The 23547-nt window shown below is 57.1% G+C and overlaps 2 protein-coding genes across 4 annotated transcripts in view; both read right to left on the bottom strand.

Moving 5' to 3' along the window:
* ARL8A (ADP ribosylation factor like GTPase 8A) overlaps positions 1–6240 on the bottom strand; it is a 9234-nt gene extending 2994 nt beyond the window's left edge. The window contains exons 1-3 of one of the 3 annotated variants that reach the window (XM_032422373.1): positions 5939–6240; positions 479–559; positions 95–168 (exon numbers count right to left, since the gene is read on the bottom strand). In XM_032422373.1, coding sequence (XP_032278264.1) covers positions 95–168; positions 479–559; positions 5939–6061 — 278 coding nt within the window. In that variant the 5' untranslated portion in view covers positions 6062–6240. Of the gene's footprint in view, positions 1–94; positions 169–478; positions 560–5159; positions 5423–5938 lie in introns of those variants that run through there. The other 2 variants (XM_032422375.1, XM_032422374.1) reach the window with 2 other exon arrangements.
* A 2311-nt stretch (positions 6241–8551) lies between these two features.
* On the bottom strand, positions 8552–18983 carry PTPN7 (protein tyrosine phosphatase non-receptor type 7). Its single transcript, XM_032422242.1, has 10 exons — positions 18919–18983; positions 17697–17870; positions 16995–17178; positions 16603–16687; positions 15076–15152; positions 13717–13854; positions 13195–13305; positions 12312–12469; positions 10364–10477; positions 8552–9468 (listed from the first exon to the last, which is right to left on the bottom strand). Exons 2-10 carry the CDS (start codon positions 17816–17818, stop codon positions 9375–9377), a joined length of 1083 nt encoding a protein of 360 aa, XP_032278133.1. The 5' UTR covers positions 17819–17870; positions 18919–18983; the 3' UTR covers positions 8552–9374.
* Between the last annotated feature and the right edge of the window lie 4564 nt (positions 18984–23547).

Genomic DNA, 23547 nt, shown 5'->3' with positions numbered 1-23547 from the left:
TGGGGGGGAAGCCGGGGAGGGGTCCCCGCAGGCGGTGAGGCTGGGGGGAAGCCGGGGAGGCTGAGCCCCTTGTCCAACCCGGCCCTGCACTTACACAATGGCACTCACTCCTCGGCAGTAGCGCTCCCACATGCTGCGGAACCGGGGCTGTCCCCCGATGTCCCAGAGCTGAGTGAGAAGAGGGCAACATGGTCTCAGCAGCAGGCAGGCAACCAAACCCATCTTGGCTCCCTGTCCCCCTCCCCCACCCAGGGACTGGTTTGCTCTCCATCCCTCCTGTGCCTACACCCCTCTGACTGCCTCAGAAGTTCTGTGCTCTTTTCCCACCTCTCCAAGCCTCTGCCCTCCTTCAGCTTCTCCTCCCAGGCGTCTCAGATACCCTCCCCAACTCGTTCTGGGGGCCCCGCCCCAGCAGGCACACAGGTGCTCTTCTGTGGCCCCGAGCGTGTGCCCAGAGTTTTTGGCTTCCTGCACTCACCTTGATGGTCACATTCCCTTTGGTGATTTTGCGCATGTTGAAACCCACAGTGGGGATCATATCCTCATTGAACTGTCCTGACTGGAAGGAAGAGTCAGAATTGGAAAAGGGGTCCAAGTCGACAGAACCCAGATGTGTGTCCCTGGCAGGCAGGGGCTGCCAAGAATAAAGCAGAGGCCAGGCCAGAGCGTCACAGGCACCCTAGGCAAGGGGCACGGGGCCAGCTCCTGAGAGGCAGGACGGCCATCAACAACTCAGGTGTCCGCCCACTCCACACGGCTCTCCTGGGAACAAGAGGCCCTGTCTTCTCCTGCCCCCCTCAAAGTCTCTCAGCCTAGACAGAGAAAAAATTCTTCCTAAGGTCTAACCACCATCTCTCCGTCGCAACGGAAGCCCCTTTACTGCACTGAGTCTCCAGTGGAGCAGAAGAGCCATCAGCTGCCAGCAGAAGGACCTCAAACAGGTCAGGGCAAACAGGGGGGAATCTCAAGGGAAGCAGACGTATCTTCAGATGAGCAGTAAATATTTTGATGGAAGGTAAATAGGCCACCCCAAAATGCACTGCACACAAAGCAATTTCTGGATTATCCATGGTTCTGGTTTATTTGCACTATACTCTGTTTGTTAGGGCGGATAATCCACACTCTACATTCCCTGTTGACCCATGTTGTCTCCCACTAGACTGAGAGCTTCCTGGGGAGGGGAACCATGCCCCCATTAACAACATTAGCAAATGTTTGCTGAATAAGAAGTTGACTATAATTCCATATCCCATAACCCATTTTCAAATTCTTTTATTTATTTATTTTTTAAGATTTTATTTATTTGTGAGAGAGAATGACAGAGAGCATGAGAGGGAGGAGGGTCAGAGGGAGAAGCAGACTCCCTGCTGAGCAGGGAGCCCGATGCGGGACTCGATCCAGGGACTCCAGGATCATGACCTGAGCCGAAGGCAGTTGCTTAACCAACTGAGCCACCCAGGCGCCCCATTTTCAAATTCTAATGATCTTCATGTCTCCCCCTCTGAATCATCTCCAAGATGTCTAGATTGCTCTAAACTAGCCCCAGGCCTGAAGTAAGGCCAGGCCAAACTCCCTCCAAGGTCATCTTCATGTTCCCATGTAGGACACTTCTGCTTACCACCCTCCTCCCCCAGATGCAGGAGATGGGGCTTATTTAACCTTGAATCTGAGGGTGACAGCCTTGTCTCTGTACCATGCCATTTTCTTCTGCTAGGTGGCAGGAATAATTTACCTCACGTCACATACAGAAGTCAGGGGCTCTGACCATTAGCCAAGATGTAGGACATGATGATTTCTTATTCAGAGCCTGTAGGCCTGAGTGAAGACTCCTGAGGTCCCATCTGAATGAGAGGGATTGATTCCCTTTTATCTGCAAGAATCACCCAGACTCACTAAGGCCCTTGGAAGTGAGAAGTGAGTCCCCATGACTGATGCTCGTGACAAGGTGGAGCAAGGGTTCCTAACCTGTGGGCCACAGATGAACTTCAGAGAGTCCCTGAACCCCCTGAAATTGCACCCAATCTGCATGTGCAAAATTTCTGTTTGTATGGACATTTCTCTGGGGCAAGGGTTTCTAATGTGTGTTTTGTTTTTGTTTTTTTAGAGGGAGAGAGAGCAAGCAGGGGGTGTGGGGCAAACGGAGAGAGAATTTTTTTTTTTTTTAAGATTTATTTATTTATTTATTTGACACAGAGAGAGAGAGACAGCTAGGGAGGGAACACAAGCAGGGGGAGGGGGAGTGGGAGAGGGAGAAGCAGGCTCCTGGCCGAGCAGGGAGCCCGATGTGGGGCTCGATCCCAGGACCCTGGGATCATGACCTGAGCCGAAGGCAGACACTTAACAACTGAGCCACCCAGGCGCTCCGGAGAGAGAATCTTAACCCAGCTCCACGCCCAGTGTGGAGCCTGACTCGGGGCTCAATCTCACGACCCTGAGATCATCACCTGAGCGGAAACCAAGAGTTGAACGCTTAACCGACTGAGCCACCCAGGCGCCCTAAGGGTCTCTTATTTTTATCAGATATCAAAAGGGCCCAAGAGCCCTAAAAGTTAGGAATCACTGAGAGAAAGGAGTGCCCCGAAGGAGGACGGCTTCTATTCTCACTAAGGATGGAGACCCTAACCACATGCAGTCTAAGTCTCAAACCCCAGCAGGGTGCCAGGGTGGGGGCATCTGCTGGACCAAAGTCCACTCCTCCTCATCTGGTCTCATGAAGAACATAAAGGTCTGAAGAAGAAAGCCCAGTTTTTGTTAATCACTCATCATGGAGGAGCTTGGACAAGGCACTTCAACCTCTCTGGGCCTCAAATTTTCCTTCTGTGAAATGGGGAGAAGGGTTTTTGTTTCCTAGAAACTGGCAAATAAGGCTCACAGAGTGCTTGGAAATGGCCTGGATATAGCATGAGGACCCATCTCGCATCTCTGGGAACTAGAAGACCCACAGGCTCCCGGATAAAGGAAAAGCCTACTAGCCTGGCCGAATGTGCTCCTGGGTAGGAGGACCGCCAGGGAACCAGGCTCCCGGGCACCCATATTTCCAGTTCAGCTGTGAACCAAAGCTAAGCTGGAACCAGGTTATGACTTCATTTCCCTGCTAATGCCTGCTGATCTCACAAGCTCCTCATTTAAGGTTAGAAGTAACCCCAAAGTCATGTGGTCTAACCTCTGGTCTCAGACTTGAATACGCTCTGGCTCATTCCCTCTCGGGTGGGCTCCAGCTCCCTGAGAGTTCTTTATAATGAGTCAAAAATCCATCTTCTTGTAACTCCCATCCCTTGTTCCAGAGGCTTGGGTACCCCGAGATGCGTTCTTCCATATGACGGCCTTTACATATTTAAATGGCTTTAAACGGCTTGAAATATTTGAAAATGGCTCTCTTGGTTCCCTCAGGCAAAACATCTCCTACTTTCTACATCACAACTTTTTCAGAAGAACTCCAAAGATCAGTTTTAGGTTCTTAGAAGCATTGTGAAGTCTCTATATAATTATTTTTTCCAGTTCACGTTAGCCTGCTGAGCGGCTAGACATATCAACTCCATTTCTATTTACAGTCAGACCTCATATAGCGAGTAGAAAAAGCCAAAGGGGGAAACAGCTGAGACAAACAGACGCCAAATGAACAGGCAAAGGTGATGCAGAGTCAGCAGAGGGCACAGGAACAGAGCCCAGGGGTCCCAATTCTTCACTTCTCTCTGACGGACACTCTACTGTGGTTATGCACAAGGTGGGCAGAAACACCAGTGCCGGCGCCCTGGAGATCCAAGAACACAGGTTCCCCTGACGCTGGAACTCCCACTGAAGTCCACAAGGGGTGGTTTTTCTTGGGAAGCCTCTTTAAAGGGACATTTTGGGGCGCCTGGGTGGCTCAGTTGGTTAAGCGACTGCCTTCGGCTCAGGTCATGATCCTGGAGTCCCGGGATCGAGTCCCACATCAGGCTCCCTGCTCAGCAAGGAGTGTGCTTCTCCCTCTGACCCTCCTCCCTCTCATGCTCTCTGTCTCTCATTGTCTCTCTCGCAAATAAATAAAATCTTAAAAAAAAAAAAATTTTAAAGGGACATTTTGCTTGCACTTTTAGGATGTGCAAGCCGAAGTGGCAGATTGAATATTAGAAAGGGGAACGCACGGGGTGGGGGGTGGGGGGCGCGCTCCCTGTACCTCTCAGAAACTCTGCCCCTGACAGTGTCATTTGTGACTCCTGAGCTCTGTTCCTGTTTTAGATATGATGCAGGTCTAGGGGAAGCCCTCCTGACCAGGAAGTGGAACCCACCCGGGGACCTGTGGGTCTCTGGCCAGGAGCATGGCTTTCAGAAACGCTCCATGAGGAGAGTTTCCCTGGGGACTGGAGGGGACACGGAGGCTGAGCCCTTAGAGCAGCAGGAACTTCCTCCTCTTGGCCTTACCCTGGAGACATCTCCCAGATCGAAATGCCTAGAAGCCAAGCCACCCAGGCCTGCAGGATCAGAGTCCAGGCACTATGCACTATGCTTCCAAGGGGCCCAAGAGCCCGAGTCAATGCCCGATCTAACTAGAGGCCAGACCCTAGGCCCAGAGCCTGGGCAGACGGGAGCTCAGGGGTGCATGCTGGCTAGGAAACCATCACGCCAAAACACCCAGCGTGGGCCTGGAGGTCCTGCCCTGTCCGATGAGGAGCCAGGAACCATGGGGTGGAGGAAGGGGCAGAGGTCATCTGCCAAGCATGTTTGGAAAGGGAAGCCGGTGCCCAAACATGTGGCCACGGGGTACCCGCAGCTCCAGGCTCCAGCCCTCCGTCTGCACTCGCGCCCCTGGGATGCTGCGATCCATCAGGGGGCTCTCTTCCGGACGGGCAGCCGCACAGGCGCGGGGCGGTACCTAGGCTGCCTGGCCACACTTCCTCGCTGACCTTAGGATGCGCGTCTGGGGCCAGTATGTGGCCAATTCACAATCCTCAGAAACCCTAGCATGGGGACTGGGGCCGGGCCGCGACAACCCCAGCGCCCCCTGCCCCAAGCCTCCCTAAGCCCCACACGCCCAGTCCTGCCAGCTTCTTTAAAGCAGGCCGCAGCCATTACTGCAGCCTCAGCTCACACACCCATGGAGCTCGTCTTCCCTTTTTTTGAGACAGATTTTAACTCCTTCCCCACCACTCCCGGGCAGCGAAAGACTGAAAAGTGCCCACCTCGGACTCGACTACCCAAAGCCCTCAGAGCCCCTCTCTGCCGTGTCCCCAGAGTGGGCAGCGCCCCTCCAAACTCATCCTCTGGTCCGAGGCGCCTCCAGCTGCAACTTCTGAGCCAGGCGGAGACTCCAAACCCCCTTTCCGACGCCACCCTCCCCGGACCCCCAGCGAAGACGCCGCGGGTTCCTGGAGGGGAGGAGTCTGGGCGCGAGCCAAGGGCCTCAGCTGATTCCACTACCCCCAGGGGGTACGTCCCCTCCCCCTCAATAGCGCGGGGCTTCCTCTTCCGGCAGAGAGGGGTTAAAGCCTCCGGGTGGGGCTGAGCTCGCCCAAGCCCCCCTCCCCAAGCCGCTCCAGCCGCCGGGTCCCACGACCCTCCGCACGCGGGGCGGGAAGGCCCGGGCACTTTCGCCCCGTCATGCCCCCATGCGCGGGGACCGGAGGGGGCCTGTCTCTGCAGGCGGCGGTTCCCTCCTACCTCGTGACCCACTGCGGCCGCCAGTCCCAGGGCCCCAGCCCGTGTCCTCGTCCCCCTTCCCCGCCCGCCCCCCCCCCCAGCCGTGCCATCCCGGCCCGGACGGGAGAGCGGGTCGCGCGCCACCCGGGTCCCCCGCGGGCCGTGCTAGGCCCCAAGCGCCCGGGCCCGCTCCTCCCCCGCCCGGCGCCCGGCGGTGCCCGGCCATGCCAGGCGGCGACCCCGGCTCACCAGGGCGCGGCGCGGGCCGAGACAGGCCCGACCCTCGGCAGGCGCCCCGGGCCCGCGCCCCGCGCCCCCGTACCGCGATCACGTTGACGAAGGTGGTCTTGCCCGAGTACTGCAGCCCGACCAGCGTGAGCTCCATCTCCTCCTTCCAGAACAGGGCCTTGAACCAGTCCAGCAGCTTGTTGAACAAAGCGATCATGGTCGCTGCCGCCGGCCCCGCCCGGTGCCGGCTGCCCGCCGCCCCTCGCTGCCCTCGCGCTGCGGCCCGGAGCGGCCCCTCCCCGGTGCGGCCCGGGTCCCGCGGCTCGGTGCGGGCGGAGGCTCGAGCGCAGCGGCCGACGACTCGCTGCCCCCGGATCCGCTCGCCGATGGGTGTGGCTTCAGCGCCCTCCTCCTCCTCCGCCTCCGCCGCCGCCGCCGCCGCCGCCGCTGCCGCCGCCGCCGCCCTCCCGCGCCGCCGCTGCCCGGCCGTGTCCGGCTCGCACCCGAGCGCGCGCCCCTCCCTCGCCCCGAGCCCGGCCGGCGGGTGGGCTGCGCGGGGAGCCTTCGCGCCTCGGCGGTACGGCCTGCGCCTGCTGGCGGCCGGGGGCACTCGGGAAGGAGGTCTAATCTGTTTTCCCGGGCTGCCGCGCCCTGGCTGGCACCCCGTTCCTTCCTAAAGGGTGGTGGGCCCGAGGTGGGTGAGGTCCCCGTTAAGCAGGGTGGGGGAGGATGGTTCACCCACTTGCCAGGACCCGGAGATGAGATCTCTATGAAAGGCCGGCCAATGGAGGCTTTTTGTTCCCTGAGTCCTTGCCTCTGAACATCTCTGGGGACTGAGTCTTATCCTCTCAAAACCTAACCAGTGGAGAGTAACAACCGGGTTTGGGTGTGTTAATACTCCATCTTGTTTTGTTAACCACAGTTTACCTGAACTGCTTGTTTAGGAAGCCTCTGGCCCTAAGTGAAATAGCTGTTTGAGGCTGATGCCGATTTTCCCCAGTATCACCATAATTCACAGATAAAATCCTGCTTGGGGGTGGGGACGGTTTCCAGTGAGGAAGATGTGTGGTGGATGAAAAAGTTGGCCTGTTTTGGTGAAAGCCAAAGTTTTCTCCAGGAGGAGAACTGTCGGCGGGAGGTGTAGGGCAGGCCAAGATGCCGCCTGCCTCAGAGGATGTAGCCACAGGGCCTGCGGAACCCCAGGGCTGGCTGTTCCCCAATGGTCCCAGGCTTCAGGGCAGGCCCCGACCTAGGATGGGTGCTCCTTAGTATTTGGCTTTCTTTCTTTCTTTTTTTCTTTCTTCCTTCCTAAGATTTTATCTATTTATTTGAAAGAGAGAGCATGAATGGGAGGGAGGGGCACAGGGAGAAGGAGAAGCAGACTCCCTGCTGAGCAGGGAGCCCCCCACGTGGGGCTTGATCCCAGGACTCTGAGATCATGACCCCAGTGGAAGGCAGATGCTTAGCCGACTGAGCCAACCCGGCACCCCAGTATTTGGTTTTCAAACGTACTCACATGTAGTCTATTGTTCTAGTTAAAAGTGCATAAACTGTCGACCTAAGCCATATCCATCAAACGTACCTAAGATGACCCCAAATGATCAGACAGTGGCCAAAGTGGAGGGATCACAAAGTATCATCTTTCTAGCTTCTGCCCCTTAATAGGTCCCTATCTAGCTCCTAGGGTACACCTCTGCCCCATTTCCTAAACTGACTCCAGTGTCACTTTGATGTCTCAAGAAGTGCTAGAAATGTGCATATCCTGGGATAAGGATCTGCAGCCTATTCCTGGCCTATGGATTCTTACTCTGTTGCTATAAAGAGGCTCCGGAGGCCTGAGAAAAAGATGGAAAGAAGGAATGAATCAGTCATCCAAAAAGCCTTTATTCTCCCACTTGGTTCCTCTTTCAGAGCTTATACTCTCTAAGTTCTAGAACGGGGTCGGGGCGACAGTGCCAGGGAGGGGAGCCTCTGGGCCCATGCTCATGCAGTTGCTTTCCTCCCAGCTGGGTGTGAGCTCAGGGCAGGATCAGGCGCTTGAGAACTCTGCCTGGCTTCACGGTCACAAGCTGTGAGCGCCTCCCATAGGGGTTAGGCAAGGTGCAGCTGTAGGAGAGCCCACTCCCAGGGCCCTAAGGAAGGAGGAATTCCATTGTGAGACCAAGCAGAAGCATTAAGAAAGTTCACTTCAGATTCAACACTGTGGGTTCTTCCGAAGAGATGTCATGAATGAAGAGGCTCAGCTGTCCTCCAGGATCTAGCTCCTTGGGGGATTCCGCAGAGAACTGGCATCAGCCAAAGCAGACCGCAGGGGCTGCGTGCCCGGAGAGATGATGCCTTCCTTCATCGCCACAGGCAACCCATCTTGGGTTCAAGGACGAAGGATTTAGATGTCTTCCCGGAGGTGTGTAGGTGAGCCCTGAGATGGATCTTGGGTGCCCTGGAAATTGTGTTGATACTGAGATGATGAAGGGAGTTCGTTCTCTGGGATAGACTAAGGGGGACCCCAATTTAGTCTGAGGCCCCAGGTCTGCATGGAATGCGTTCACCCAATTGTTCGTGGAAGCAGCCAGGCTCTCCAGGTGCCTTCTGCAAATGCAGGGGGTGGGGGCCGGGGGGCTGGTTTTCTAAAATCAGGCCAAGCTCTTTGTTTCTCCCTCACTCCTTGTTCTTTTGTACCTCCTCCTACCCAGGGATCTTCCAAGGTCATGGAAGGAGAAGACAGAGGATGCTGGGCCTCCCTAGGGAGTAGCTGGGGTGAGTGGCTGGCAATTATGGAGGTAGGGGTAGCCCTCTGGACCGCTGAGGGGCCCCCATACTTTCCCTCTTCCAGAGGTTTCAACTGCTTGGCCTGGTCACCTCTGTAGCCTGATCCCAGGACTCAAGTGTGGGCACAGGGGTAGTCTGGGTTCTTGTTCTCTTCGGCAGGGTATCCAGCCCTCACGGATGTGGGGTGAGGAAGCAGAGTCACTGCTAGGATGTTGAGAACTTGGCCGTGGTCAGGACCGGACTTTTCCCAGCTCTGGCATCTGGCCTGTTTTTGGGCAGGGCCCAGGCGGAAGATCTTGGGATCACTGTCTTGCCAGCCCCAGGAAGGAGATACAGCTGGACAGGCTTCTAGGAACTTCTCTGATTACTTTTCCCTATGGCAGCAAAGCACCTAATGTCCCTGTCCTAGACGGAGAGATGAAGCTCACAGAGCACTTTGGGTAAGACAGGACTCCTGGGCTCCTTTCTCAGCTCTGTCGTAAATGCCGGCTCCTAGCTCGAAGGTCAGAGAGACACGGGAGGTCCCCCAAGTGTCCGTTTGCGGCTACTAGAGGAAGCAGAAGAATGGCCAGTGGTAAAGACCTGGAGTCTGGTCCCAGTCCTTGCTGATGCAGCTTCCGGTGACTGCATGTGCCTCCTGAGGGGCACCCCTTCTCCAGGCCCACCCAAGGGGTCTCTCAGATCACAAGGCCCACTTTCCCAGACCCACCTGCCCAGGCCTGGGGGACTCTGGCACCCGGGCTGGTGGAGGGCGCCAGGGCTCAGGGGCAGGGCTCCTCTGGCAGCTGGGCCGCATACAGGGCCAGCGTGTGATGCAGGAACTGGTACTGCTCCGTGGTCTGGATCATTCCGCCCCTGTGAGGGAAGCAAGCAGACCGCGAGCAGACGGGTCAGGCCAAACATCTTCATAGTTCACCAGGGAGATTCTCCCAAAGAACCCGTCAGCTACTTCATATGTTCCTCCTCTGGGCTTCCTACTCCTGTTTGCTGCCCCTCACACCTTCCCCACAAGGACAGCCCCTCGGCCCCATACTCAGGCCTGGGTCCTGTGGCTGGCTGGGCCGAGGAGGAGACAGCCCACACTGAAACTTGTTCCTCTCCGACCCATCAGCTCCTGGGGAAGAACCAGGCCCCTGATCCCTCAGGCCGGACAAGGAATATTCCTGAGCCTCAAAGTTTCCTCCTCCCCATCTTAAATGTAAACATAATAATTCCATATATGTGTATAGTAGGTTCTTATATTCGAAAAACACATTCACAGTGAGTTAACTCATTCCTTACAACAGCTGTCTGGGGGAAGGAGCCATTATTTCTCTCTGGATAAAGACATGGGGGCCCAGAGAACGAGCATGATAGCTCAGTGAGATGCAAGGCAGAATTTGCACCCTGGTTCCCTCTCTCCAGATCCAGGGGGCTTCTGTGCATTATCCGTGTCTACCTAGTGTTTAGAACCAACCATCCCCTATTCTTCCACCTTTCCCTGAGTAGGGAATTTGGAAAAAACAAAACCAGAAAAGATGTAAGGCTCAGATATCCACAGAGTGGCATATTTCAATCTCGGCCCCCAAGCTAAAATTCTAGATAGAGATTCTTTCCTGGGTGTTAGGTGCAGAAGAAACAGCTCTTTAAGCCAAGGGCCCCTTCCTTTCTCGAGGGAGGTGCTTGATGGTGCCTCTAAGTGCTCTGGAGCCCAGGAAGCACGGAGGCTACTCCTCCACGGTGCTGCTCCCATCCACATCCGTAGACCCACCTGTCCAGCCGCAGTTGGCACACGATGCCCAGAATGTCCACTTCCCCGCGGGCCTTCAGCTGTTGACAGCCAATTCGGGTGGCGATGAAGCAGCCAGTCCGGCCAATCCCTGCACTGGACACAGCCAGGGAGGGGACAGGGAGGTCACAGGAGACTGGGGAACATGGGGGCCAGGCGAGTGGGGAACATGGGAGACAGGTGACCAGGGAACACGGGGGCCAGGCCTCAAACTGCAGAGAAAGTCGTAGGGCGCTCTGTTTGAGGGGTGGGGACATGAGGATGGAGGAAGGCCGCAGTACCTTCTCAGGTTAGAGCTGGCGCTGGAGGAGGTTACATTTCCTACTAGCCTCGCTGTAAACCTTTCCCAGGTCCCCCTCCAGTCCCCGTGGACATTTCGAGGAGCCGTCTTCTGCTTAGCAGCAGGAAACGGTTTCCAGCTATCAGTGCTCACACTGGGCTTGCGGAGCCCCTGTGACCTCCTCCATCACCACAGCTGCGGACACTCAGCCCCCTTTTCCCACCTTGAGTCCTTCCCACAGCTGGCTCTCCACTCTGCTCTGTCTTGCTCTTTATTTCAAAATCTTCTCAGCCCCCCCACTTTAGGAAGACTTGTCTGAACCCTTGATAGAAGCCACTCAGGACTTCCCAGCACTTAATGCCTAGGCACCACCTGCAGAGTCCCCTCCGTCTGTACTTTAAAAAAAAAAAATTTTATTTATTTATTTATTTATTTGTCAAAGAGAGGGGGAGAGAGAGAGAGGCAGAGGGAGAAGCAGGCTTCCCGCCGAGCAGGGAGCCCGATGCGGGGCTCGATCCCAGGACCCCGGGATCATGACCTGAGCCCAAGGCAGACGCTTACTGACTGAGCCCCCCAGGCATCCCACCTCTGTCTATACTTTTGCCACTATGTTCTTTTTAGGGTATGCACTCCCGAATGGTTTCCTTATTGTAAGCTTGTCCCCTGTGTTACCCTGGACTCCATCCCAATCAGATTCTTATTCTGTAGCCCAAGTATTCCTTTGGCTAAATCCAAGTTTCTTAGCCAGTCCTATGAGGCCTCGGGCCTTCCAGATTTATCTCTTATCACTCTCCTCCCCTCCCCCACTTGACCTCCAGGCCCCCATCCCCATCCTCTAAGTCTACTCCCCGCAATGTGTCCATTTAAAAATGTCATCTAGGGGTGCCTGGGTGGCTCAGTCGGTGAAGCGTTTGCCTTCAGCTCAGGTCATGATCCCAGGGTCCTGGGATCGAGCCCCATATTGGGCTCAGTGGGGAGCCTGCTTCTCCCTCTGCCTGCCACTCCCCCTGCTTGTGCTCACTCTCTCTCATTCTCTATCAAAGAAATAAATAAAATCTTTAAAAAAAAATGTCATCGAGGGGCCTTTGCACACGCTGTTCTATCTGTCTGGAATGCTTCCCCTTTCTACTCTTGGCTAATTCACCTCTCAGGTTGTTACTTGGTTTAAATGTCCTTTCTCCTGGAAAACTGTCTCTGGCCAAATTCGGAGATGAGCGACTTGGTTCTGTGCCCCCCGACACCGCCATCATAGCCCTCGTCATACTGCGAGCCTGTCAGGGCAGAAGCCAAGCTGTCTCCTTAGCATCTATCACCGTGCCTGACAATAACAGGTTTTCAATAAGCATTTGTTGAGTAACCGAGTTTCTCAACAGCAGGGACCATGTTTACCTCCTGCCCCAGCAGACTGGGAAGCTTTCTGATAGTCTTTCCCCTCTCTGGCTTGTGCCTGAATGTCCAGCCCACATAGCCAGGTTCTGCATGAAGGAGAGAATAAGCACAGGGCACTTTGCTGAGTGACCTAGGGATTCCCATCCTGGGAAGAATTGGGCCTGCTTGGTGCTGTCCTTCCTGGACCCATTCCAAGGAAAGACCCAGTGGCAAGGGAAGAGGGGCCTGCGTCAAGGCTGCCGGGGAGGGCGGGGCGCATACCTGCAGTGGACCACGATGGGCCCAGTGTTGGCAGCTGTCTCTGGGCTCTCCTCCACCTCGGCCACCAGGCGCAGCAGGGGCCCAGCCGATTCTGGGGTCTGGTGGTCAGGCCAGGCGGAGAAGAGGACGTGCTTCACTCCCCGGCACTCCTCCTGGTGCTGGCAGAGGGACAAGGCATGAGAACCAGGGTCAGGGGAGGGGGCAGTGCCAGCCTTCTCTGGGGCCAGAGGAAGTCAAGGGCTAGAATGACTCCATGGCACGGTCAGGGACCCCGAGCAGGCAAGGTCAGCTCTCCCTTCTCCTGCTCATCAGACTCCACAATTCCCTCCTCTGAAATGCTGGCAGGAATGCCGTCCAGGGAGGGGGAAAGACCCAAGTTGAAGTCCTGGCTCTGGCTCTGCCTCTCACCAGCACATGACTTTGGGCAAAGTCCCTTAACCTCATTCTCTTCACTTAGAAAAAGGACACAGTGATATCTTATTGGTTTGCTTCTCTGGATGCTTGGAGGATAAGGAGTTGGTAGAGAAATGCTTTGAAAGATATCAAATGCTATATGATAATAGAAGGCATCTTAAAGCACTTCACATGTGTTATCATACATCTCTCTGGACTTCCTGGGGCTCCTTCAGCATGACTCCGGGACCCCACCTCTCCTTTCCTGGCCCATTCAGCACAGACGGACGGGCCTTCCCGGCAGCTCCTGCTTGGTTTGTTGGCTCTGCCCTATTAGACCAGGGCAGTACCCATGTTTCTCTTTCTTCTGTGCCTCAAGCTCTTCTTTTAGATGTGTGTTCAAGAAGGTTTAGATGAGTCAACCCCTGGCTCCCAGTGAAGGTTGGGCCTGAGTTTCAGAGATGCTGGAGGTGGTCTGAGCTCCCTGTACCTGGATGGTGAGCTGCCGCACAGTGTACTCTGGACACTCTTTTGTGTCTTGGATGCGGAGCCGGAAGGGTCCGTAGGTTTCCTCTTCTGTGGGCCAGTAGTGGACACATTTCTAGGAGGGAGGGAGCTGGGAGTCAGAAGGGGGAAGTGTCTATCAGCCTGAGCAGGGGCCAGCACAGCAGAAAGGGGAGTGGGTCCCCTCCCAATTTCCTACCCCCGCTGGAGGGGCTGCGCACTGCGCTTCACATCTGTTCTGTTTTCTCGGTTGGTGGCTTGGCGCCCAGGGCGGGCTCTCCTGAGCTTGGCACGTGCAGGTGAAGTGCGCACCCTATCCTCCATTCTAGCTGTGGATAGCCCCCATGGCATATAGCTCAGAAACTTTTCTAGAAGTGCAAGCTGGGCCTGGCTATAGGTATTGTTAACTCCCAGGGGAGCCCTTAGTCCTGAGCTGCCCTGAGTAGCGGCATGTGTGGTAGGATAAAATGTAGCCCTTTCTGGGTTCACTAAAGACTGTGGCTCCTACCTCCTTGCCCTCTCGGAGCTGAGTGAGCATGACAATGAGTGACACTTTTTCCTGCCACACCATCTCCCAGAAGTCCGACACAGTGTTGGGCATGGGGCCCTGGGTCGCAATGTAGACCTTCTCCTGCCCATCGTAGCCCTGGGGAGGTGGATGCACAAAAGGAAGGGTAGGAAGCAGTGAGTTAGCTCTCTGGGGGAATCCCAGACTCTGTAGGTCCTGGGATCCGGCCAAAGCCACTGAACGCACACACACAGACACACACATGCGTGCACTGGAAGCCACATGGTAGAGAGGACAGAGGTTCTGGGGGAGGAACACGTGGGTTCAAATCCCTGTTCTGCTGCTTACTGGCTATGCCACCGTAAGCAGGTTACCTAGCCTCTGTAAGCCTCAACTTTCTCATCTGTAAATTGGGCGTAATATCTAACTTGCAGGAGTATAATACAGATTACATTCCACAAAGCATACGGAAAGGCTAGCACATACCAAATACTTTGTCCGTGTGTGTTCCCTTCCTCCCCTGCTGCTTTCTACTAGCACAAAATAAGAAAACAGTGTTCAACATTGGTGGAGTGAATGTTTCACTTTTATGTATTACTTGTATATATTTAGTAGCAAGATGTAGCACACTCTTGCTGACCCCTTCCTCTCCCCTTTAGAATCTCAGCTCCTGAAGATGAGGAAATCCAGACAGACCACCGTTCACCACCGTTCACCAAGTTTCTGCCGCAAACAGATGCGGCCAAGAGCTCTCCTTTCCTCTCCCTGCCTTAGCTAACAGCTTTCCACCTCTTGGTGCCTCTGACCGCTGCCCTACCCAGTTTGCGCCACTAGGGGGCGTTGCTTTTACATCTACTTAGGGCCAGTAGAGATGGGAAGCTGGGGTAGAGAGGCCACCTTGCCTCCCTGGCTCCTATAGTTTGATGTTAAACCATTTCCACCAAGGAGGGGCTGCTTTGGGGAGCACTTAAGCCTAGAGAGAGAGAAAAGGGAGACAGCTAAGAGCTCCTATTTGTGCGAGCACCTTCCAAGCAGAGCTAAGAGGGATGAGCCCCGGGGGGATATGCGGGAGTGGGTTCAACAATGCAATTTCCTCCCTGTGTAGAAGGTGGGCAGGGATGAAGTGATAGTGTGCATAAAGGAGACTGGCTGGTATCTTCTTCTCAGCTTAACATCTGCTCTGTTTTCTCGGTTGGTGGCTTGGGGCCTATTCAGTGTCTGCCCCAGCTTGGCAGCTGCGATTTGGAGCGGGAACTCACAGCTGGAAGACGTTCTCTGGGGACAGATGTCTTCAAAGACAGCCCCCCCCCGCCCCTGCACCCCCATTCCCTGCAGGGCAGCCTCAGCCAGGCCACTCACTCGGATGTAGTTGGCGTTGATGTAGTCTCCGTCTTCTTGGCTCTGTGCCCGGCCTAGACAGACGCGGCTCTGGGGATCTAGGAAGTAAAAATCAGCAGAGGTCAGAGGTCAAAAGGGGACCAACTAATGTACACGCCAACAAGGTCAGGAAGAGGTGAGTTCCTGTGCTTATCACAGTGTCTCTGGTATAGCAGGTGGCCAGAGACCCACTAAATTTTATATGTGGACAATAGGGAGCCACAGAATGTTTTGGAGCAGCAGAGTGACACTATCAAAGGAATAACTGGGGAAGGTTAACTGGGTGGTGCCGTGTAGGACAGACTATTGAGGAAAGGAAATGGAGCCGCAGGGGCCTAATGGGCCGTGAGTTGAGATATTCTAGCCTTGAGATTGGTAAGGGTGTGGAGCAGGATTGTACCAATGGGAACAGAAAAAGAGATGTCATGGAGAAAGAGTTGGTTTCTGACGGTGAATATGTGAATACGGGATTTGGATGAATGACTTGCCTAAAATCCCACAGTGGGGAAGCAGGACCAGAATTCCGGCTTCATTCCAATACTGGGCATGTCAGCCTGTCCCTTGAAGGGGGAAGGCTTTCTCCAAATCCAATCCAAGCAGGGACAGAGAACCTAGCCTGCGAGGAAAGGAGACTAGCTCTCCCGGTGCTGGCCTGGTTCTGGACAGAGGGGGATTGCAGGCAGAGGGCCCTCTCCCCTCTCTCGTGGCTGCCGGCTGGTTAGACTTTGGCAAAGAACAAGGGCTGCTCCCTCCCCCTCACTTCGATGCTGAGTGCTGACCCACCCCTGCGGGCAGAGGGCTGGAACCACAGGAGCTGGTGGTGAGCTAAGGCCTCAAGACTGGGAGTTACTGGAGGTGGGTTGGCCAGACAAGGCTGCTCTGAGTGGGGGGAGGGAGAGAATCTGTGAGGGTTTCGCGCTTGCCTCTGAAAGGTCGGAGGTGCTGATCCCTGGGTCCCTTGAGCTTGAGGGGTCAACCCCTTACAGCCCCTGGACTCCCATCTCCAAAGCTGTCACTGCTCTCTTTCGGATGCCCTGCATCTGAGCTGCTCAAAGCCCTCCCTCTGGGAGCCATCCTGATGGTGCCTTTCCCGCTACAGACCTCTGCTGGGCGTTTCCCACAGCGGAGGAAGAGCACAAAGAAGCTGTGATCTTGGGCAAGTTAGGACACCTTTCTGTGACTCCGCTGCCTCGTTTGTAAAACGGGAGTAATGATAGCATCGCGTCAACTTCATGGGGTCATTTTGAGAAATGAGTTAACATCAGGGGCTCCCAGCACTGCCTGGCCCAACAGTAAGCATCTGCAAGTACGAGTTGCCGTGTTCTTACTGTGGTTATGGTTCTTGCTCCTCCTTCCCCCAGCCGGGGCAAGGTATTGGTATTTCTCTGCTGAAAGCAGGTGCCCCGGGTAAGGGAGCTCTTCCCTGGCTGAGGCTGTGTGTCTTGCCTTCTGAACCTGTCCAGCCCCAGGGACAGCACCACCTCCCTTGGTGCCTGCCGCGGTTCTTACTTGGCAAGATGGTCTTATATCGGTCCTTGGAGGCGTGGCCAGGAATATCCAGGTCTTCAGGGTTGACAAAGTTCGAGGGGATCTTCTGGCAGAGGGAGGAAATGAGTGAATAGCCACTACCTCTTCCCAGCCTTTTTCCCCCCTTCCCCCCCCACCGCCCCGATCTAGTGGAGCTGGTCCTGGCTGTTTTCTCCTGGCTTTAGTAGGTCTGGATGGGGTGGAGGGCAGAAGGGGGAGCAGGGGGTGATTTTCTCCCCTGGCACTGGGGTTCTCGTTGATTCTGAGGGCCCAAAGAAGAGACATACCCGCAGTGCCCAAGATAGTATGGTGCTAGCTGGCTGTCTCTGATTCAGAAGGGGCAGAGTGACTCGGAGGGGACCCCAAGTTCTTACCAAGAATTCCTCTTCCAGCTGCTTGGGGCTGGGTGGCTGGTGCTGCAGGGCCCAGCGGGTGAGGGGGTGTCCAGCTGTGCGCAGAAAGTGTAGGGTGACCTCCCGGGGTGTGTTCACCGAGCAAATGGGTTCCACAGCCCCCAGGGACCGCACATCCAACATCAAAGCAACGTTGGAGCCCCGCCTGCAGCACAGACGACCAGCGCCCAGTGAGCGCCCAGGAGCGCGAGCTGCTCTAGCCATTCTTACTGTTACGGGGTACGTGTGAGGGGGCTGCTCCTTGTCTTCCCCTGGACCCAGAGGCCCGGGAGATTCAAGGGTTCAGGCCCCTGCTATATGGCCTTTTGTTGTCACTCAGATCAGGGCAGCCTTGAACCTCCAGCTGCCCACCTCTACCCATTCCTTCCAGGCCCCTAAAGCTCAGACCTACATCCGGACCCAAGACAGCCCTGCTCCAGGGGCTGCTCAGCCCAACTTAGGGTTCGGGGAGCAGGCACAAGGTTGACGTGAAACTTTATACCCCAGGCATGCAAATGCCATGCAAATGCCATGCAAATGAACACATTGGGTTTTTCCTTTCCAGATTGGAGTCAACAGCTGAGGGCCCTCTGGACCCAGCTGTCAGAGCTGGAGGGGGCAGATGGAGGGAACCAGGCAGGGTCTCAGGGCTGGGAAGGCCCCCCCTCCCAGGAAAGATCTCACCTCTCCTGCAGCCGCACATGCTTCTTGGCCGGTGCCTTGGTGGGTGGAGGCTGGGTCATGGCTGCCCCCAAAGACCAGGTCAGCAGCTGTGCTCTGGAGCACCCCCCACGGTCCTGGACCATGCTGGGGTGGGGTGCAGGGCCCAGGGGAGGCTCACTCAGCCATGAGGTTCACCTGAAAGACAGGGCCCCTCAGCAGCTGACCTCTGGCCTGTCTGACTGGCCAGGAGAAGGCTCCCAAGCCCAGGCCAGCCGCCTGCTTTCCAGCACCTCTGTTTTCACTGGGGTGTCTTCTGCTCTCCGAGCAGGGCTGTCATTGTCACTGCGGGAAGGCCGGGATCCCTACAAGGGGACCCAGGGTGGTAGGCAGGCCAGACAAGGCATAGAGATTGGTGGGGGGGCAGGAAAGACTCCAGAAGGAGGAAGAGAGGGGAGAAGAGGCTGCCCGAGGCCAGAGTACAGAGGGCTCTCAGCTGGGGCCCAGGTGCAAGAAGGCAAGGGAGGAAACAGAAACGACGTGTTCTGTGTAGAAGGGAGAGAGAAAGCTCACAGAAACCACCTCTAGTCCGGGCCTTCTCTGAAATGAGAGGGTTGAGGCCTCTCGCAGCGTGGGAGCCAGTTGGGGACCCTTGTAGACCCCATCCTAACTGCTGGCGGTGCCCGAGTTCATTCTGGCCTCTGGGGTCTCTGTCCAGGGAGGTAGGCTGGTGGGGGGGTGTTTCCTTCCTCCTCTGCCCATCCCCCCATCTCCCGCCTCTGTAACCGTCACAGGAAATGGCCTCACCAAGCCCTTGAGCGGCAGCGCATGGTGAGGCGACAGCTGAGGGCACAAGAGGGGGCATGGAGGTGGTGGGGCCCATGTCCTCTTGGGGGACAGTCCCTATCTTCCAGAGCCAGGTCACAGCTTCCGACGGGTGGGGGCGGTGTGAGAGTCGCTAAGCCCGCAGGGAGGCACAGAGGTGAGGGGACAGAGTGGGCCCCGTGCAGATGTGGGTGGTAGAGAGAAGCTCTCACGAAGCAGGAAGGGGGTGGTTGGCCTTTGCTGTCCTTGCAGCCCCCCTGCGGCTCCCCTGGCCCGTGCCCCTCGGGGATATCAGCTAGGTCAGCACCCATTCCCCAGTGCAGCCTCACTCACACCCGCCTTGGAGATGCCCTCCCACCTCCCCAAGGCTCACACCACCCCAGGACCACAGGGCCCCTCCTCCCCCCATTCAGGTACTTACTGAAGCAGCTGTGTCCCCCAGGCTGCCTCTTACCAGCTGTCTGTCTGTCTGTTGGTCTGTCTTTGAGGGCTGAGGAGGCTTCAGGAAGCCAGCTTCCTCCCTCTGCCCCTCCTTGCTGCCACCCACGCACACCCCAGCGGCGTGCTGCCCTCCTGCGCCCGCTGCCACCACCAGGGGTCGGGTGCCTCTTGCCTGCGCCCCTCTGGGGGTGGCCTGGCTGTGGCCCAGCACTTTTGCCACGGGCCTAAGGCCCTGCTCTGTGGGGATGGAGAGGGAGGGGCCGGCCTGTTCCTGACCACCCTGGTTCCCCTAGCTCCCAAACCCCCTTGCTCCCTGGACTGCTTGTCCTCTGGGTATTTGTCACATCCAGTCTCTGCCCGCTTACCAGGCAGAGCTCAGCTGACCCCCAGCTCCACGCTGTCCCACACAGAAACCCCAAGCTGTTCCTGCTCAAGCTGGCCCTGTCCAGAGACTGACTTCTGCCTCAAAGCCCTGGTCCTGGAAGCCCTTGTCCCTTCAAGCCTTGCGAGTTCCTGATCAGGTCCAGGTTGCACCTTCTCAAAGCAGAGGTGGGTGCGGACTTGGGGTGGGGTGAGGGAAGAAGGAGGCAGGAATCCTTGCTCCACGATGGGGAAGAAAGGCCCAGGCCAGACCAGAAGGGTCATCCCCAGAACTTGAGCCACACCCCAGCTCTCAGCTACCTGTGGTTGGAGATGGCCCAGCCAGCCAGGAAGGAGATAGTAGAGACAGCTTGTAGGAGAGTCTGGGGCTCTCTTTCCCTGCCCCCAGCCCCTCCAGGCTTCCTCCCAGAATCCTGACATCTATTTAGAAGACTTACAGACAGCGGACAGTCTCTGGCCCTCACACCGGGGGGACTCCCGCGTCTTCTTTGCTTCTGGGGTGCCTGGATGCCTGGGGCCTAGAAAGTGGCCCCCGCGTCCAAGACTCCACTGCCCCCCACCCCTGCCTCGCCTCGGCAGGCCCCTTGCTGGCCAGCAGCCTGGCCGGTTCATGCTCGCGGCACAGCTTCTTCTACCTTGTAACATTCCAAACACCCTTCCCTTCCCGGCCCCAACACGCGCAATCCCCGTCCTCTCTCTTCCTCCCACTTCTCTGATTCAGCTGTCAAATGGTGACAGCAAAAAAGAAATGATTTACAATAGACACAGGGGGTGCGCACATGGGAGGGGTGTTGGGGAGGGTGCTGGCCTCGGCTGCTGGCCCGTGGGGGAAGAGGGGTGGGATGGAGACCAGGATGACCCTTTGGAACTCGGGAGGCCTCCCAGTGCCTGTTGTTGCTTCTGGAAGTGGGGGTGGGGGACCAGGTGCCGGGTCCTTTCTGAACCCCTCCCGGGCCAGCTGGTCCTGGACCCTTCTTCACTCTGGCGAGTGGGTGGTTTCCCTGAAAGGAGGGGCTGGAGTAGTAGTCAGCCTGGTACCCAGAACAGGCTGGAGGCAGGGGCAGGATAGCCTGGGAATCCCTGGTAAATCGGTGGGAAGTGACCTGAGGCTGGCTTCTGCCTCAACTGCTCCCCCAAACCTACCAGTATCTCCACGAATGGATCGTGGGGCCCTGGGGATCAAAGAAGGGGGCAGGAGGGGATCAGAGAGAGGGCCACCCCCGTGGGGCCAAGCTGTTGATTGTTATCAAGAACAGGAAGCTAGGATACCACAGGGGTGGGGAGGAGGAAGCAGGCAAAGCCTTCCCCCAACTGGTCCACCAGTGCCTCCAGGTTTCTACCAGGTTTCCAGGGTCTGAGCCCCATGGTGGGCCGTGAGCACACCCTCTACCCTCCCAAGGCTGGGCCCAGCAGCAGTTTGAAGAGCGGGAAGCTGAGCTCTTGGGTGAAGAGCAAGGAAGCTGGGGGCCAGGAGATGGGAGAGGTAGTTGGGGGTGGGGGTGGAGACAATGGCATTAGGCAAGACCCTGAGGATCTCTCAGTTCCCTTTGGGTGTGTTTGGGGTTGGGGGGATATAGTCACTCCTTTCCTCCTGCCCCTTTTCTCCCTTCTGCTTTAGAAATGCCTGGACATCCATGGAGGTGTGGGGCTAGAGCTCAGAAGGGGTGAGCGCACCACCCACGAGCCTCGGATGGGACAAGATGCCCTGCAGCAGCTCCTCCCCAGACTGGCCAGGCTGCTGGAATGGGGGAAGGCCCAGGGTTCCCTGGAAGTGACTCCTCTGTCCCCAGAACCTTCCTCATTCCTGGGGTGGAACAGCCCCAGACAGCTCTCAAGCCTTCATCTTTCCAGTAACTGATTTGCCTTCCAGAGCTGGGATTTAGGTTCCGGCCACCCTTGACTCCAAAGAAAGCACAGCAATAGTTGAGAGCCAAAAAGACCCACGTGCAATGAATCTAAACTGTGGCCCATTAGCTGTGTGACCCTGGGTGAGTTACTGAATATCCCTGAGGCTCAGTCTCCACATCAGGTTCCTCCCTTCCCAGGTGGAGGATCCTGGCACCTCTCTGATCCATCAAATGGGGCTGGGCCTCTGAAGGGCTCAGGAGCTGTCAGCCGGAGAAGCTGGCCAGGGGAGGGGGCCGGGGGAGTAGTGTCTGGAGGGAGGATCCATGTCTCCTCTCTCCCAGACCCCCTTCCTCCTGACTGCTCCCTTTCTCCAGCTAGTCTGCAGGGACAGAGCTGCCGGGGCACATGCCCCCCTCCTCTCGCCATTCGCCAACCCCAGGGCTGCCAGTCACCACTTGCTGTCCCCAGTGTCAGAAGCCCCTTGGAGGGGCAGCTGTGTCTGGAATTCCCAGAGCTTCTTGCTCCCCGGCAGCACCTGGGGGGCAGGCCGAGCTGCTGCAAGCTCCAGAGTCAAAGCCTGCTACCCTGTAAAATTCCCGACGGGAGGACCTTGGGCCCAGGGCCTGCTGCTGGGGGCCAGGACTCTGGGGTCCTGTGCACTCCACATGTCTTGCTCCCCTCCCTAGCCCTCTTCATTCCTCTCTCAAGCCCTAGGATCGTAGGTCCTCCCCCACACCGCCCCCAAATCCTGGGCCAGCCTAGGCCTGCTTCCGCCCCAGTGTTACAGGCTCCCGCTTGCCCCTGGCTGTGTGGGGGAGACAGAGACGCAGTGAGCTGGGAGCTGGGAGGCCTCATCCCAGGAGAAGCAGGGAGGCTCTGCAGGAGAGACCCTGGGTGAGTGGGCCAGACTATCGCTGTTGGCGGCGTGGCAGTGATCTGGGCCCGCTGGTGTGAAGTCTGAAGGAAGACGGAGACCCACCGGGCCTGCCCCGGGGCCCTGCCTCTGTGCCGGCCATCCCGGAAGCTCATCCCCCACCCGACCCACTTTCCCTGACACCTTTTGGGGACCTGTTGGTGAAGGGGACTTTCCCATACCTCACGCCCCCTGGCCGAAGGACCAGTGATTCAGGCCAGCTCAGCACGTGGGGAGCCAAGGCTGGCCTGCCTGAGATGCAGGAAAGAGCCCCATTCTTTGCCCGCTTGCTGGAACTCAGGTCCCTTGTAGGAGGGACTCCAGGACGGAAGAGAGTCCCTCCCTCTCTCCCAAGGCGAGAGCTTATCTATTGTACAACATGGTCCTTTCTTCCAGGGACCTTCCTGTCCCTCTCCCCCTCCACGATGTCCCTGGACACCCCCATGTACACGCAGATGCCCACACGTGCACATTCATCCAGATAGGTATGTGCACCCTCACGGCTCATGCACACACGCATGCACACAGCGTGTCCCTCCACACACGTGCCCAGGCCGCCGGCGCACCCATGCACACCCTCACCAATCCGCCGCCTCCAGCCCCTTGCTGCCTTCCCACAGCCTGGTCAGGGGAATCTAGGCCTGCCCCTCCCTGGTGACCTTCCCCAGGGCGTGGGAGGAAGAGTGGGAGACTTGGCTGTCCGGATCCATCCTACCCCTCTCCCGCCTGGTGATTAGCTTCCCCTGGTGTGGGGGTGCCCAAGGCCTAGCTACAGGCCATGGGAGCGGAGGGGGAGGACCGGAAGGGAGCCGTGTGGGGCAGCTGCGGGGAGAGACCGGGCTGGCTCACATTTGGGAATCAGGATGCCTGGACCTGTCTCTTGCCCTCCTCTGCCTCCCGGCTGGCTCTCTCCAGAAGGAATCAGTAAGGTGCTTTGAGACCTCAGGAGGACCCCGGGGTTTCTCTAGGGAGAGGATGTGGGTTTGTCTGTGAGAGTGGTTGCCGGGCAGGAGACACAGCCCTTGTGGTACTTTTTTGCTGAATGGAGAGGCTTGGGCTGGGGAAGCTGGATCTTATCTGTCAGATCCTCTCTACCCCCTTTCTGGAGCCCCCCCCCCTTCCATCAGCAAGGCTGGCGGGGGGCCTGGCAGGTGTGCTTTCTATGGCCAGGTGCCTCCTCCTGGACTGTCCACAGAACTAGCTACGGAGTCTATGCTGTCCCCAGCAGGCTCCTCTTTTGTGGGGCCTCTCAGGTGGGGTTTAAGACCCGCCCCCCCTTACCTACAATCATGTCTTGCCACAGCTCTTCGACTTAGATTCTGAATTAGGATGTTTCCACCCCCCTTCTCCCCTGTGCTGCTGCTGAGACTCTGCTAGTAAGAGCAGAGTGAGGTGCCCCAGGTGAGGTGGGATGGGGGAGGGGAGCAGGGGAGGATGTTTCCCCCACCTCTTGGCCAGACGGGGACC

This window comes from Phoca vitulina, unplaced genomic scaffold (genome assembly GCF_004348235.1).
Source record: "Phoca vitulina isolate PV1807 unplaced genomic scaffold, GSC_HSeal_1.0 scaffold26, whole genome shotgun sequence".
In the NCBI taxonomy this organism is placed as follows: Eukaryota; Metazoa; Chordata; class Mammalia; order Carnivora; family Phocidae; genus Phoca; species Phoca vitulina.
The sequence above is the reverse complement of the archived record's forward strand: the minus strand, read 5'-3'. Positions and strand labels throughout refer to the sequence as shown.

Bases quoted from the DNA above. Each gene is read 5' to 3' on its own strand.
- PTPN7 (XM_032422242.1), bottom strand. From the start codon at position 17,818: ATGGTCCAGGACCGTGGGGGGTGCTCCAGAGCACAGCTGCTGACCTGG. The intron at 15,153-16,602 runs GTAAGAACCGCG...TTTACTTCCTAG, and splicing joins ATATAAGACCATCTTGCCAA to ATCCCCAGAGCCGCGTCTGT. The intron at 10,478-12,311 runs GTATGCGCCCCG...GGCTGTGTCCAG, and splicing joins CCCATCGTGGTCCACTGCAG to TGCAGGGATTGGCCGGACTG.